This window comes from Drosophila suzukii, chromosome 3 (assembly GCF_043229965.1).
Source record: "Drosophila suzukii chromosome 3, CBGP_Dsuzu_IsoJpt1.0, whole genome shotgun sequence".
NCBI lineage: Eukaryota > Metazoa > Arthropoda > Insecta > Diptera > Drosophilidae > Drosophila > Drosophila suzukii.
In genome coordinates this window covers 9,959,920-9,971,636 of record NC_092082.1, presented here as the reverse complement: position 1 = coordinate 9,971,636, position 11,717 = coordinate 9,959,920, and the positions used below count along the sequence as shown (strand labels likewise).

The 11,717-nt window shown below is 42.7% G+C and overlaps 3 protein-coding genes across 10 annotated transcripts; 1 reads left to right on the top strand and 2 right to left on the bottom strand.

Annotated features, from left to right (window-relative positions):
- Positions 1-6: 6 nt before the first annotated feature.
- On the bottom strand, positions 7-2,968 carry eIF4E1 (eukaryotic translation initiation factor 4E1). 5 transcript variants are annotated; one of them, XM_017077715.4, is made up of 6 exons: positions 2,772-2,940; positions 1,444-2,013; positions 962-1,344; positions 803-902; positions 472-559; positions 7-410 (listed from the first exon to the last, which is right to left on the bottom strand). In XM_017077715.4, the coding sequence occupies exons 2-6, from the start codon at positions 1,498-1,500 to the stop codon at positions 247-249; spliced, it is 792 nt and encodes a 263-aa protein (XP_016933204.1). In that variant the 5' UTR covers positions 1,501-2,013; positions 2,772-2,940; the 3' UTR covers positions 7-246. The 5 variants fall into 5 exon arrangements, with proteins under 5 accessions (XP_016933204.1, XP_016933205.1, XP_065720184.1 ...); XM_017077716.4 differs by having other exon boundaries at positions 1,444-1,789; positions 2,772-2,939; XM_065864112.2 differs by lacking the exon at positions 2,772-2,940 and adding an exon at positions 2,014-2,186 and having other exon boundaries at positions 1,444-1,789.
- A 2,414-nt stretch (positions 2,969-5,382) lies between these two features.
- On the top strand, positions 5,383-6,723 carry Cpr67B (Cuticular protein 67B). The gene is made up of 2 exons (XM_017079144.4): positions 5,383-5,499; positions 5,828-6,723. Exons 1-2 carry the CDS (start codon positions 5,467-5,469, stop codon positions 6,575-6,577), a joined length of 783 nt encoding a protein of 260 aa, XP_016934633.1. The 5' UTR covers positions 5,383-5,466; the 3' UTR covers positions 6,578-6,723.
- Positions 6,720-11,700, bottom strand: LOC108013337 (uncharacterized). Of its 4 annotated transcripts, XM_017079141.4 has the most exons (5): positions 11,391-11,700; positions 10,429-11,298; positions 9,866-10,035; positions 8,715-9,762; positions 6,720-8,536 (listed from the first exon to the last, which is right to left on the bottom strand). In XM_017079141.4, exons 2-4 carry the CDS (start codon positions 10,873-10,875, stop codon positions 8,760-8,762), a joined length of 1,620 nt encoding a protein of 539 aa, XP_016934630.3. In that variant the 5' UTR covers positions 10,876-11,298; positions 11,391-11,700; the 3' UTR covers positions 6,720-8,536; positions 8,715-8,759. The 4 variants fall into 4 exon arrangements, with proteins under 4 accessions (XP_016934630.3, XP_016934629.3, XP_016934631.3 ...); XM_017079140.4 differs by having other exon boundaries at positions 6,720-9,762; XM_017079142.4 differs by having other exon boundaries at positions 6,720-9,762; positions 11,493-11,700.
- Between the last annotated feature and the right edge of the window lie 17 nt (positions 11,701-11,717).

Sequence of the window (11,717 nt, the reverse complement as noted above, 5' to 3'; positions counted from 1 at the left end):
AGACCATTATCCGGTTTTAGTGTAGGTTTTTATTATTATACTTTTCCGTTAAATCCATTATTGACAATGACTACAAAAAGCGGATCGATTTAATGTTTGCCGATTTTTGATAACAAATGTGGGTTCATTTCGGTTTCGTTACGCGGGTCTTGGACAAGAGTTACGATCAATCGCTGATGCTGTTTATAACCATACATAAAGGCAACACAAACTAACTAAACTCTGAGGGATCTGATCAGATCGCATCTACAAAGTGTAGATCGATTTGACATTGGAGCCCTGCTTGACCATCGTGTCCTTGTGCAACTGGTACTGCAGCGAGTTGTTGCGTCCCAGACGCAGGGCGTCGCGCAGCTTGTGGCCAATCTCCAGGGCGGCTTCCTCGTTGTTTCCGTTGGCAGTCCAGATGGCTGAAAAGCAGGTGGCGTTAAACAAAGGAATTCGAAAGAAGTTGGGGGTGTGACTACTCACATATCTTGTTGCTCTTCGCGCGAATGTTTACGACAGCCCCACAAATCTGGTCCGAGTGATCGAAGGCCTCGCCAATCAGACAAAGCAGCTGTAAGGGGAAAAAGAAATGGTGTAAGTCATATAGAAAATATAATGATGATCCAATATGAGATGGATGAAATATTCTGAAAATCCACAGTTAGGCCTATTATATCATTATGTTATTATTAAAATAAGAGGAAACTAAAAATAGAACGTACAAATATTACATAAATGAACAGAAAACATGAAATATGTAATCTCAGATAGATCATCGTATATAAATTTCAAGTTATTTCTTCTGTATATTTACCACATCGAGCCACAGGTTATCCAGATCGCTCTTTGAGCTTTTGTTCAGTGTGATGACCCAGCGACCGCCCTGCTTGTTAGCAGCATCCTCCCACATGGGACTGCATTTAAGAAATCAGTTAATAAGGTTTATATTGTTAGAGACTAACAAAAAACCCACCGAATGTTCTTCTTGAAGAGAGAGTAGTCACTGCCCACTTTGATCTCTGATGGCGGCTTGATGTGGTTGTACAGGCTCCAGAAGTCCTCGACGGTATCGAAGCTAGTGATCTCGTTCTGCATGTCCTCCCAAGACTTGGACCGATCGTTTTCGAGGTACCACAGGGTCCAGACGTTCATGAGCGGGTGTTTGAACAGGTGCTCGGTGCGCACGGCATCGTCGCCGGTGGCGGCTGCCGCATTGGTGGGTGCAGTGTTTCCTGCGGGCTCACCAGCCTCCTGGGCATCCTCCTTGGGCTTGACCTCCTTGACCTCGGCCTTGGCGGGAACGGCAGCCGGAGTGGGTGGTTCCGGACGACCCTGCTCGCTGCTGGGGGCGCTGGTCTGCGTTTTAAAAAGATAATAAAAAAAAAAAGAGATCGGGGATGGGATTCAAGAGATTAGATTAGCTTGGCTTAGCGACAGGCGCACTGAGAGTATTACTTTGAACATGGACTTGGGATTGGCAAAGTTCTTCATTCTGTGAAAGTCGCTCTGCATGTTGGCGGCCGTGTTTTTTGGATGCGTTTGATGGTAGGATCAGTTCTTTTTTGGTTCCCGGTTTCCGGAGAGGATTCGGATCAGATTCGCCGTGATTCACTTGCCGCTCTCTCTTTCTCTCTGTCTCTGCTCTGTCGTGGTGTTTGTGATAGTTGTTGTTGTGGTGGTGCGTGTGTGTGTGCGAGAGAGCGAAGCTTTTGATTTCTGTTCGAGTGTGTGTGGATTTTGGATTGTTTCTTGATATCTTCCCTGCAGTTCGCTTTTCACTTGTGTTTTAATAACCAAATAACTAAGTGATGATAATACAAAAAACTCGTTAAACTTGTTGGTATTGACTGGTTGTTTGAGGGGGGTGTAAGTGTATGTGGAGTATATCCTGATTCCCTGTGGGGGGGTGGGGCTACTAGAAAAAAAGGCGAACAAATGTTCCTAGCAAACTCCGAATCGAAAGTGGCGATGGAATTACAGCACACACACACACGCGCACGTATTTGACATAAAAACACAGATTGCCTGTTGAGATTGAAAGAATTGGAATTGATGTTTTAATTTGAGTTAAAGAGTTTAAAATTTATTTTTAATAATTTTCTTTGTTGCGGCTAAAATTCGAGACTGCGTGTGCGAGTTCAAAGCAGCGGCGCGTTTAACTGAAAAAACGTCAAAGAAAGGAGGTGGAAAGTGGAGAAGGAAAGGAAAACCAACGGTTTATTGGCGATGCTCGCGGCTGCGACTGCAATGGCCGACAAAAAATATGATTTAACTGTTGTTTCGCGACTGCCTAATTGCAGTAATTCACTCTTTTTTTTGTCTCTCTGCTTCGCCTATTTATGTAGCAAAAAGAAACAGAAACCCACACACACACGCGCCCGATATGTCTTGACAAATTCCAGCCAAAACGAGAGAAACAAGAGAGTGAGAGAGAGAGAGAGCAGTGGAAACGTGTGGTATGCAAATGCGAGAGGAGGAAAGAGAGCGAGTGACCGCGAAAGCGAGATAGCTGGATAGAGACAGACAGAGAGAGCGATAGTTATGACGTAGACAACAGCGTGCAAGTAGCGATTAATAATTAGCAATAATTGTGCGCGAAATGATTTCGAGGGGGAACTAAAAAGGAATCGATGAACACAATGATGATGATGCCACGCCAACTGCACACTTTTCCGCTCGACTGTCGCCTCCCCTCTTGTGCAACAACCCTGTTTTTGTTGTTCCTGCCACGGCTCAGCCGAAATCGAAATCGGAACCATGCGGCTTGCCTTCTATCGCCTTACCTTCTCCGTCTCCAACACTACCATGATTTCGATGGCAAAATATCGAAAGTAATCGCGGTTCGGTTACGCACTCGCTTTGCGTAGATTCCTGAGCCTAATTATTATTAGAATTATTAAATTCTTTAATTAAGTTTGGGTTTTTGGTGGCCAGACAGTGTGACCAGAGCCAGAGGGGGTGATCTAGTGATGGGAGCACAGGGGCAGCTGTCGATTAATCGGTGAGGCAACCCTGGTCATGGCTGTCACTGGCTAGTTGCTGTGACACTTTAATAACCGTTAAAAATAGAAAGTTGCTCGAAGTTTTTGAATTTGTATTAAAATATTAATCATTTTATTTTCCAGGAGTATTATTATAGTAAATCTATTTAAAAATTCGTAAATACTCTTTTATTCACTTTAAGGAGGCTTTTATTTAATAATTTATGTTATTTTGAAGAACTAATCCTCATCTAACTACACATTTAAAATTAAGATTTAGCTCTAATATATCTTATAGTAGTTAAGCTGTTTTTATTACGCATTTTTAACAATGGTACCTTGTTCTTCATTATAATTATTCAGACTTTACCATCATAAATAAAATAAATTGCTTACATGGAAACTCTTTTAAATAATTTACCCATAAACCATAAGGAAGTTAGTTAGACATCCATAGTCAATCTTTAAGCTTCAATCGAAAATATAAATGCAAATTTAATTGACATTTCATCTGTTTCCCACAGCACGATCGCCATCAACAACGACGTCAGCGTCATTTATCATACGCAATTATTTGATATTTTAAAGACAGCAAAAAAATAACAATGTATTATAAATAATTAACAACCAAAATTTAAGACAGGCCCAGAAAACCTGATTTTTGGTTGAAATTAGGTCTTCGTTTTTATTTAGACACTGGCATCATCAATTGGAATTCAATAACAAAATGACATTCTTAAGAGTGAATCAATGAGTTTTCCATATAATAAGATTGTAGTTTGTTTATTTGTTATTAAAGCGGATTCCAGAATTCACCAGAATAACAAAATATCTGAATGAAATAACAAAATAGCGAAATTGCTTTGACGTCAGGGGGTTATGTTTTTGCCACATAAGTTAGACAGGCTAACCTGTTAGTGAATCATAAATAACCCAGAACTTTAGTTGTTTCTAAAGCTGTTTAGTATTTGGAACCAACAAAATTCTATCTCGAGATTGGCTCGCCTTTGTCTGCTTTAAAAATAGCCAAAAGATCCCAAAAACACAGCGGGAAACACTCGGCAACAGATGAGATGATACTACTTCTGCGGCGATGATACTACCGATGAGATGATGATGTGGCGCTTTGGATTGGGATACGCTTGACTTTCAAAATAGACTGCTGCAGTAGTCGCAATCCGAAGATTGAAGATGTTTACGGACCCAGCCTGGAACGTGAAGCGTGTTTATTATTTAAATAGTTAAGTCATTTTGTAAACGAACAACTGCGCAGTTGCCCTTGTAATCGCCTAATAAGCGGCTTTCAAGAGCTTGGCTTTGGCACGATCGAAACCGAAAACCCTTCCCCAAAGTCCAAGATCTGTGGGCTCTAATTACACTTGAGCCGGTCTTATTGAACTGACATTTGATCGGATCCTCTATTATACTCACATCGCATCTAATTATGCAGTACGGATGGATCTCAAGTGCTTGGCGCATGTCTAAACAAAAAAACTTCCGCCGATCTACAGGAAACCCGGAGCCAAAGTTAAACCTATAGCAGTAAACTTAGAATTAATTAAAAGTAAAAAGTGATTGAGTCGCTCAAAGATGCTTAATTGTAAATAAATCAAAGCCAAGTGGTTAGAGTACAAAGCGGGAGATCTAAAGGTTCGACTAGGGGGTACCTAATCTACATAAATAAATAAAACAAAATAGAATCATACATTAATATTACCAGATTTTTTGTATTATAGAAAATAAAAAAGAGCATATTCCATTTCCTTACAAATTAAAAAACCTTCTAGAAAGAAGTCATACTTTATTGAAATTCTTGACCCATTATATGTAGATTTTTAGCAAATTTTATTAAAATAAAAGCCAAACCATCAAGATAAGATAATCCAAACCAGATTTAAGAAATCCAACCGCCGAATATACCTGACCGAGCAATAAATTCCAAGAGGCAAAAAAGTATCTTTAAGATACTTGACTGTGACAGCCAACGAGCTCTGAAATTGCCACTTGAACCGAGTCGAAAAGGGTTCTGAAAAAGCCAGCATAAAGATGGGTAGACCACAAAGCTATTAGATAACTAATTGACCAAGCGGCAAACATACAATTAATGATGTTTTTATAAAGTCGCCTCCGCATCTCCCTGAAAATATATCCGTAGCCTGAGTGTGAGAAGTGCGAATTTGAGCGACGTTGATAATGAACTTCAAATTGCCGCCACTGGCTGTGGGATACGAGATTGAGATTCTAAAGCTGAGTAAGAAACCGGACAGGCGAAGCTCAGTCTGCTGGTCAGTGAAACACACAGCCCAGCACATCTTCATTCAGATTTATGCAAAACGCAAAAAACAACAATACCCAGCCGAGTTGAAAGTTAGTATATAAGCAGTGGCTTTTAAGATTCAGTTATTAGTAACCCGCCAACTGCAGAACAGTGAAAACGTAGTGATACCTGGATATATACCTACCTAACTTATAACTCATATTTCAAACGAAATCCACAATGAAGTGCTTCATCTTGGCTGCCCTGTTGCTGGTAAATGCAGACAATTTGCAAAATTAAGCTGATATTTACGACCATCTCTGAATAGATCCGAACCATTCAATTAAAATCCGGGTTGTGATTCTCTATAAATGTCAACTGAGTGCTGGGTGATCGCAAAGTGCAAATATAAAAGTTATACAATGTGCAAAAGTTAAGCAAACCAAGGGGTTACATGTGAGATGCGACTTTAATCAATGTTATGACATCATCTTTTGTATTTTGTGATCTCTCCAAAAGTGTGTAGCGTGTTAAATTGGCCAGAACATTTAAGCCATCGTTTTATGCTTGTCCTAATTTTTTGATATTCTTTTCATTTTAGGCCACCGCTGCCAGTGGCGAGAACATCTTTAAAATCAACATATCCCCCGAGGAGGCTCAGCAGTTCCTGAACAGCGCCCAACTGCGGGGCATTGGAGATATAGAGTATGCCCCGAAAACCGGCGAGAATCCTCTGCCCGAGGCTCGCAACGAGCAGGGACAATTCGTGTACATGGGTCGTGTGATCGAACATCCCGAGGACTTTGTGGAGGAGCACTACGATGCCCATCAGTACCATGGTCAGGATGGTCTGGGTCAGTTTGCCTATGGCTACAGGGACTGGAACCAGGGCAAGAACGAGAAGCGCGATCAGGCGGGCACGGTAACCGGATCGTACAAGTATGTCCAACCGCATGGCCGTGACTTTGTGGCCAACTACTATGCCGATAAGACCGGTTTCCATGTGGAGGACAACCGTCCGGCGCATCTCAAGCAGCCGGCCACCAAGACGCCGGCTGTTCTGAAGGCCGAGGAGGAGCACTTCAAGCTGTGGGGTGAACTGGCCGCTGCCGCCGGACACAATCCCGATCCTTATGCCGCCGAGTACCAGCAGGAGGGTCGCTATCAGCCCACCGAGGAGGAGATCAAGCCCTACGTCCACGAGGAGCAGCCATATGTTCCCGGTCCCGAGGAGACCGGTGAGCCCAAGGGATTCTTCTATGCCTTCGACTACAATGTCCCATTGTTGCGCAACAAGGAAGAGCGTGCCGAACTCGAACGTCTGCGGGCCGTCAACAACAAGGATGAGTAAGATCCAGAGATCCTTCCGGATTTTGGCTGATCCATCGCATCCATGGATCGCCTTGTTTGTATAGGTCGTTCTGTAGAAAGTAGCAAAAACATTATTCCACATATTTATTGAAATCCTTCGCAAAATAAATCGCAGCTTCAACTACACTTTTGTCAAATACGATCTTTTATTATTACATACATATACATATAAAAATGTGTGTTTTTTTTATTTGTGGGCTTTTTAACCGCAAGTGTGTGTGATTGTTTGTTGTAGATGTTTTATGGGGGTGTTCCGGAAAACTCAGGATATCTTAGAGGTTAGGGTGAGCCAAAAAAAAGTACCTTATCTCTGATTGGTAAACTTAGAAAACAAAGATTACTGTATAAATTTATGAAATACTTAAAGACATCTTTAAGTTCAAATTTACTAAAGTTTTCCCGGTACACCCCTATTGCTGTCAACTTGCCCCACACGCATTTTCATTATAATTTTCTTGCCCGGTCTCTCTTTTCAAGTAAAATTATTGCTTTTTGCTCTTCGCTTAGAAGACTTGAATCTTAAACTAATTTAATTTGTATTTATAGTGTTATGTTTGTTGTTGTTTCTGTTGTTGGGTTCGTGCTTTAATTAAATACTAATTATACACGAGCATTTCTCTCATTTACAACCAGTTAAAAACTAGCATTATACTTTAGGGTTTTTTGCGTTCCAACTCACAATTAAGGAAACTCTGGGTTTAAGGATAATACCAATTGGATGCAATCAATTTTGATTAATTCTCATACACTCTACCTGTATGGCACCTTAAAAAATAAGAACTAAACACAAAAATAAGAGTTGGTATTTCCGTTTACGTGAGGTTTTTTTCCTAGCAAACAAAATTATATTTTATTCGGTATACTTTGTGTATGTGTTTTAAAGTTCTTCAATAAAATTCTTCGATGTGGAAACAAAATTAGATTTTCGATTGAATCACAATTGAAATTTCGTTCATTTATGGAAATATGTAGCTAACTTTATATACAAAGTCATTACACATATATATATTTTCATATGGCAGCATTGTTCAGTCCGATATTGCAGTTGAAACTTTTTGTTTTCCCTTTTTTGTTTTGTTTTAGTGGAGTTTCCCGAATATTTATTCGAATTCTAGTGGTTTACTCTCTATAATATATGATTCGTGTGAGTGGTTTCGTTTGAAGTTGAGGGATCGGGTTAGCACAATAAACAATAAACACAGCAAAAAGGTTAAACATTCCAACAGTATCATTTACAACACAACAAGCACGCATAGAAAATAAATAGAAGGAGACGTGGGTTCCCCTTTCGTTACCCAATAGGAGGAACTAAAAGTTAAACTTTAAAAAAAAAAACATAATAGCGACTTTGCGGATCTGTATACTGTAAGGTACATAAGTTAGTTGTGGCACTATAGAGCCGGCTTTTAAAAACTCCCCGCCCGTCGTACAGCCCCTCAACTTCAAAGCGTGGAGATCAATCGATCCAGGGTTAGGGTGCTTGGATCTGCGAAGTTCCCTAATACTTTTTCACGGATATGGACTGGGAAATGTCTAGTGGTTGGTGGGTGGTTCCCGATGATGATGACGATGTTGATGAGACAATTTGGGAATGGAGCTAGTAGTTAGTCTAAGATGTGGTGGTGTGCTGGGATGTTCATTTGGCGCATGAGTTTCATTCGACGATTACATGTTAAATACATTAATTCTCGTGATTTTTTTTATCAACTGGTTCTTGCTAGGCTCTTGTCGCTCTTTTGGGCTTGTTGTATATAAGGCAAACTGTATGCGAATCATACATATATTGAACTATGTAAATACGTTTATCATTTTGTCAGTTAAATGCCGGGGAAGATCCTGGGAGAAGCGCTGTCGTCTACAAAATGTCTATGAGCTGGAGCATGGCACAACTGTTAGTTCATCTAGTCCTGGTTCTGATTCTGGTTCTGCTTCTGAGTGGCTATCCAAAAAATTGACCAACGTTGTAAACGGGTGTGTGAGTGTATATATCTTCTGTATATATATATATATATAAATCTTGTATATGCTACACGCGACTCTATCCACGACTCTAAGCCCTAAGTGCTGATGCAGTGACCCATTTCACTGGCGATTGCCGCCTCCTAACTCCCACTTACCTACGAGATTTTTTTGTGTGTTTTTGTGTAAATTCAGGATTATCTCTACTTTGCCGCCGCTGCCGCTGCTGTGGCATTGGCCGACGAAACTTTCAGCTTGATGAACATGCTGCTGTCGCCATTGCTGCCGCTGTTCAGATCCAGCTTCTGCACCTCGCACTCCAGATTGTTGATGCAGTTCTTCTCGTACTGCGTGGTTCCATTGTCGGAGGCGGCGGTGGCCTTCTCTGTCGGCTGCTCACTGGGCGCCACCTTCTTATCTTTACTCTTTTTCAGCGCATTCAGCAGGGTCTTCTCTTTGCTCTTGCCCTCCTTGTGACTGCCATCCTTGTCCTTGTGCTTGTTGTTCTTGAAGCGCGGGAAGATGCAGCCATTGGGCAAAAAGCCGCCCAGTTTCTCCTTCTTGGCGGGGGCAGCGGGCGGAGGAGTTGGCGTGGCAACGGGAGGAGCAGCAGCAGCAGCAGGAGCTGGATTTGGACTGGGTGGAGTTGAGGTGGCTGATGCTGCTGGGGGCGTTGAGTTGCTGGATGTGGGAGTACTGGCACCATTGGTGGCTGCCGGTTGAGCAACCTTTGCCTCTGGTTCGGTTACCTCCACCACCTCTAGATTGTCCAGCACAGTTGCTGATCCATTCGCTGAGCTTCCCGCATCTGTTTGATCCACGCAAGCTTCCTCCAGCAATGCCGATTGCTCGTGCCGTTCCGCCTGCTCGCTAGCCACTTTGTTGTCCAGTTGCTGGGCAAAGACAGCCAGGGTGATGCCATTGCCATTGCCATTCCCGTTGCCGTTTCCGTGCTCTGCCAGCAGCGGCTCAGACAGGTGAGCCGGTGGCGAGCTGGCCTCGTTCATTGCAGCACCAGCACTAGCTGCCCTCGCCGCATCCGGCGACTTGGGAAACATCTGCTGCGTGGTGATGTTCTGGTAGTGCTGCTGCTGGCGCTGCTGCATCATCTGCTCCTCCCGCTCGCGATCGCGCTGCGCCTGCACGGCGTTCCACACGTCCTTCAGCTCGCCCGAGATGTCCCTATCCTTGAGTATTACGGCGTTTCTAGAGAAATGAAAAATACATGTTAATTTTTGTATTTAGGGACTGCACAAATGGCTTATCGCTTGATAAATGTAACCATTAATAAATTAGATTAGAATAATACCTGACTAGTTTCACGCCTGGATTCATAGCCTCCACAAAGTCGCACATCAGCTCCACCATGGCCCGTCGCTCTTCAGGATCTTTGCTGTGACGACCTGAATCCTTGAGCACTTCCGGATTAGCCATCACGGCAAAGACGATGGGGGGACTACGAGGACTGCCAGGAGGCACCTTGCAAAAATAATAAAAACATATGTTATTTAATACAAAATATTTGTGTATAATTTATGTTATCTAAGAGTAAACAAAATTGTATGATATTTAGGCAAAGTTTTTGCTAAACTCTCTCTCTAAATCTCTCAACAAAAGCAATTCAAGTCAGGGTTTTTTTTATTTTGACCTACCCAACCTAAAGCTACGGTCAGACGATCCAAGATTTTCATACAATTTTTGACAGATAACATTTGAATAAAACGTATGAACATGAAATTTTTTCATTTAAAATGACTTGCAAATTTGTGTTATCGTCTGACCTTAGCTTTACCAAAATATGTTCAAGCCTTAATAGATGGATAATTAGAAGTTTCAAGGATCGTTTTTTCTCTGATCAAAATGGGAACTTACCCGCATGCCGCCGTAGAGGGGAATGGGATCGCTTGGCTCCTGCGGTATCACAATGCGCGTCCAGCTGAGGACGTTGATGAAGAGCTCCTCGCCGGACTCCGTGGTGGTGCGGATGCACATGTGGGGCTGCGGCGGGTTCTTGAAGTGGCGATAGGCCCGCGAGTGTCGGTAGCTGTGCGGCGGCGGCGAGGAGTTCATCAGGCTGAGACCGAGTCCCGAGATGCCGTTGTTGCTGTTGCCCTCGATTTCCTGTTGCTGCGGATCCGGATGCATCTGCAGCTGGGTTTCCGTATCCAAATTGTTGTTGTAGTTATTTGTTGTGGTCTGTTGATTTTCATTGATGGCAGTGTTTGTATGTGTTTCCTCGCCCTGCGGCTGCTGTGGCTGTTGTTGTTGGGGTTTTTGCTCCTGGGCGGCAGCCTCCGCCTCAAGTTCCGCCGCAGACATGGTTATGGATTTTTTATATAGCTTAGCAGTCTTTAGTTAAATCAGTTGCAATAAGATATCCTTTTGTTTTTCTTTCAATTTCTGGTATAAGCTTCAATTCGCCTTGCGGCGAATTCGTTTGGCCGTGTTTTTCGTCCTCTTTGTTCTACCACGCACTCACACCAAAACACCAGCTCTCTCTCTCGCTCTCAGGCTCGCCGCCTTCTTACAACATTATTATTATTATTGTTCCTTGGGTCCTGGCTTCGTGCCTAACCTTTGACCTTTGGCGTAATTAATGGACCTGCCTGCATATTAGGGGCTATTGCGTATTTATACACCCGTCGGTTGACACTAATATCCTCCTCAAAGTCTTTTATCTGGCACGCACACGAATGCAAAACACCCTTCTGCCTTACACACGTACAAGTGGGAGTTGCTTGTCTGCAACGAGGAGGCGGGGGTGGAAGAGAAGAGAAGACGAGGTGAAAACATGAAAATGGAAAAGTTCAAAGCGTTTGCGGTGCCACACTTACACATTTCACCGATTTTCATTTATAATAATCACTTTTCCATTGCACCATGCACACAAGAACACACACTCGCACGCACACGAACAAACGGGCGCAGTTACATACTTATTTATATATGTACACACAAGATGCGTTTTCCTGACTCGCACTCACATAATTTCCCATTAAAATGGGAAAACAATGCAGCCAGCCGAACGTGTGCGCTGCGCTGATTTTTATATTTAGCTTTTTAGCAGCTTTTCATGGCAGACGAACACACGGGAAAACAGCCGATTTTTCCGACAACCCAACATAAACAAAAAACTAATGGGCCAGGGTGGCCAGATGGGG

Excerpts from the sequence above, each read along its gene's own strand:
- eIF4E1 (XM_017077715.4), bottom strand. The coding sequence starts at position 1,500 with ATGCAGAGCGACTTTCACAGAATGAAGAACTTTGCCAATCCCAAGTCC. Across the intron at positions 903-961 it reads CTCTTCAAGAAGAACATTCG|TCCCATGTGGGAGGATGCTG; the intron begins GTGGGTTTTTTG and ends TCTTAAATGCAG. Across the intron at positions 411-471 it reads CGCGAAGAGCAACAAGATAT|CCATCTGGACTGCCAACGGA; the intron begins GTGAGTAGTCAC and ends CCTGCTTTTCAG.
- Cpr67B (XM_017079144.4), top strand. The coding sequence starts at position 5,467 with ATGAAGTGCTTCATCTTGGCTGCCCTGTTGCTG. Across the intron at positions 5,500-5,827 it reads TCTTGGCTGCCCTGTTGCTG|GCCACCGCTGCCAGTGGCGA; the intron begins GTAAATGCAGAC and ends TTTTCATTTTAG.
- LOC108013337 (XM_017079140.4), bottom strand. The coding sequence starts at position 10,875 with ATGTCTGCGGCGGAACTTGAGGCGGAGGCTGCCGCCCAGGAGCAAAAA. Across the intron at positions 10,036-10,428 it reads CCCTCTACGGCGGCATGCGG|GTGCCTCCTGGCAGTCCTCG; the intron begins GTAAGTTCCCAT and ends TATTTTTGCAAG. Across the intron at positions 9,763-9,865 it reads CCAGGCGTGAAACTAGTCAG|AAACGCCGTAATACTCAAGG; the intron begins GTATTATTCTAA and ends TCATTTCTCTAG.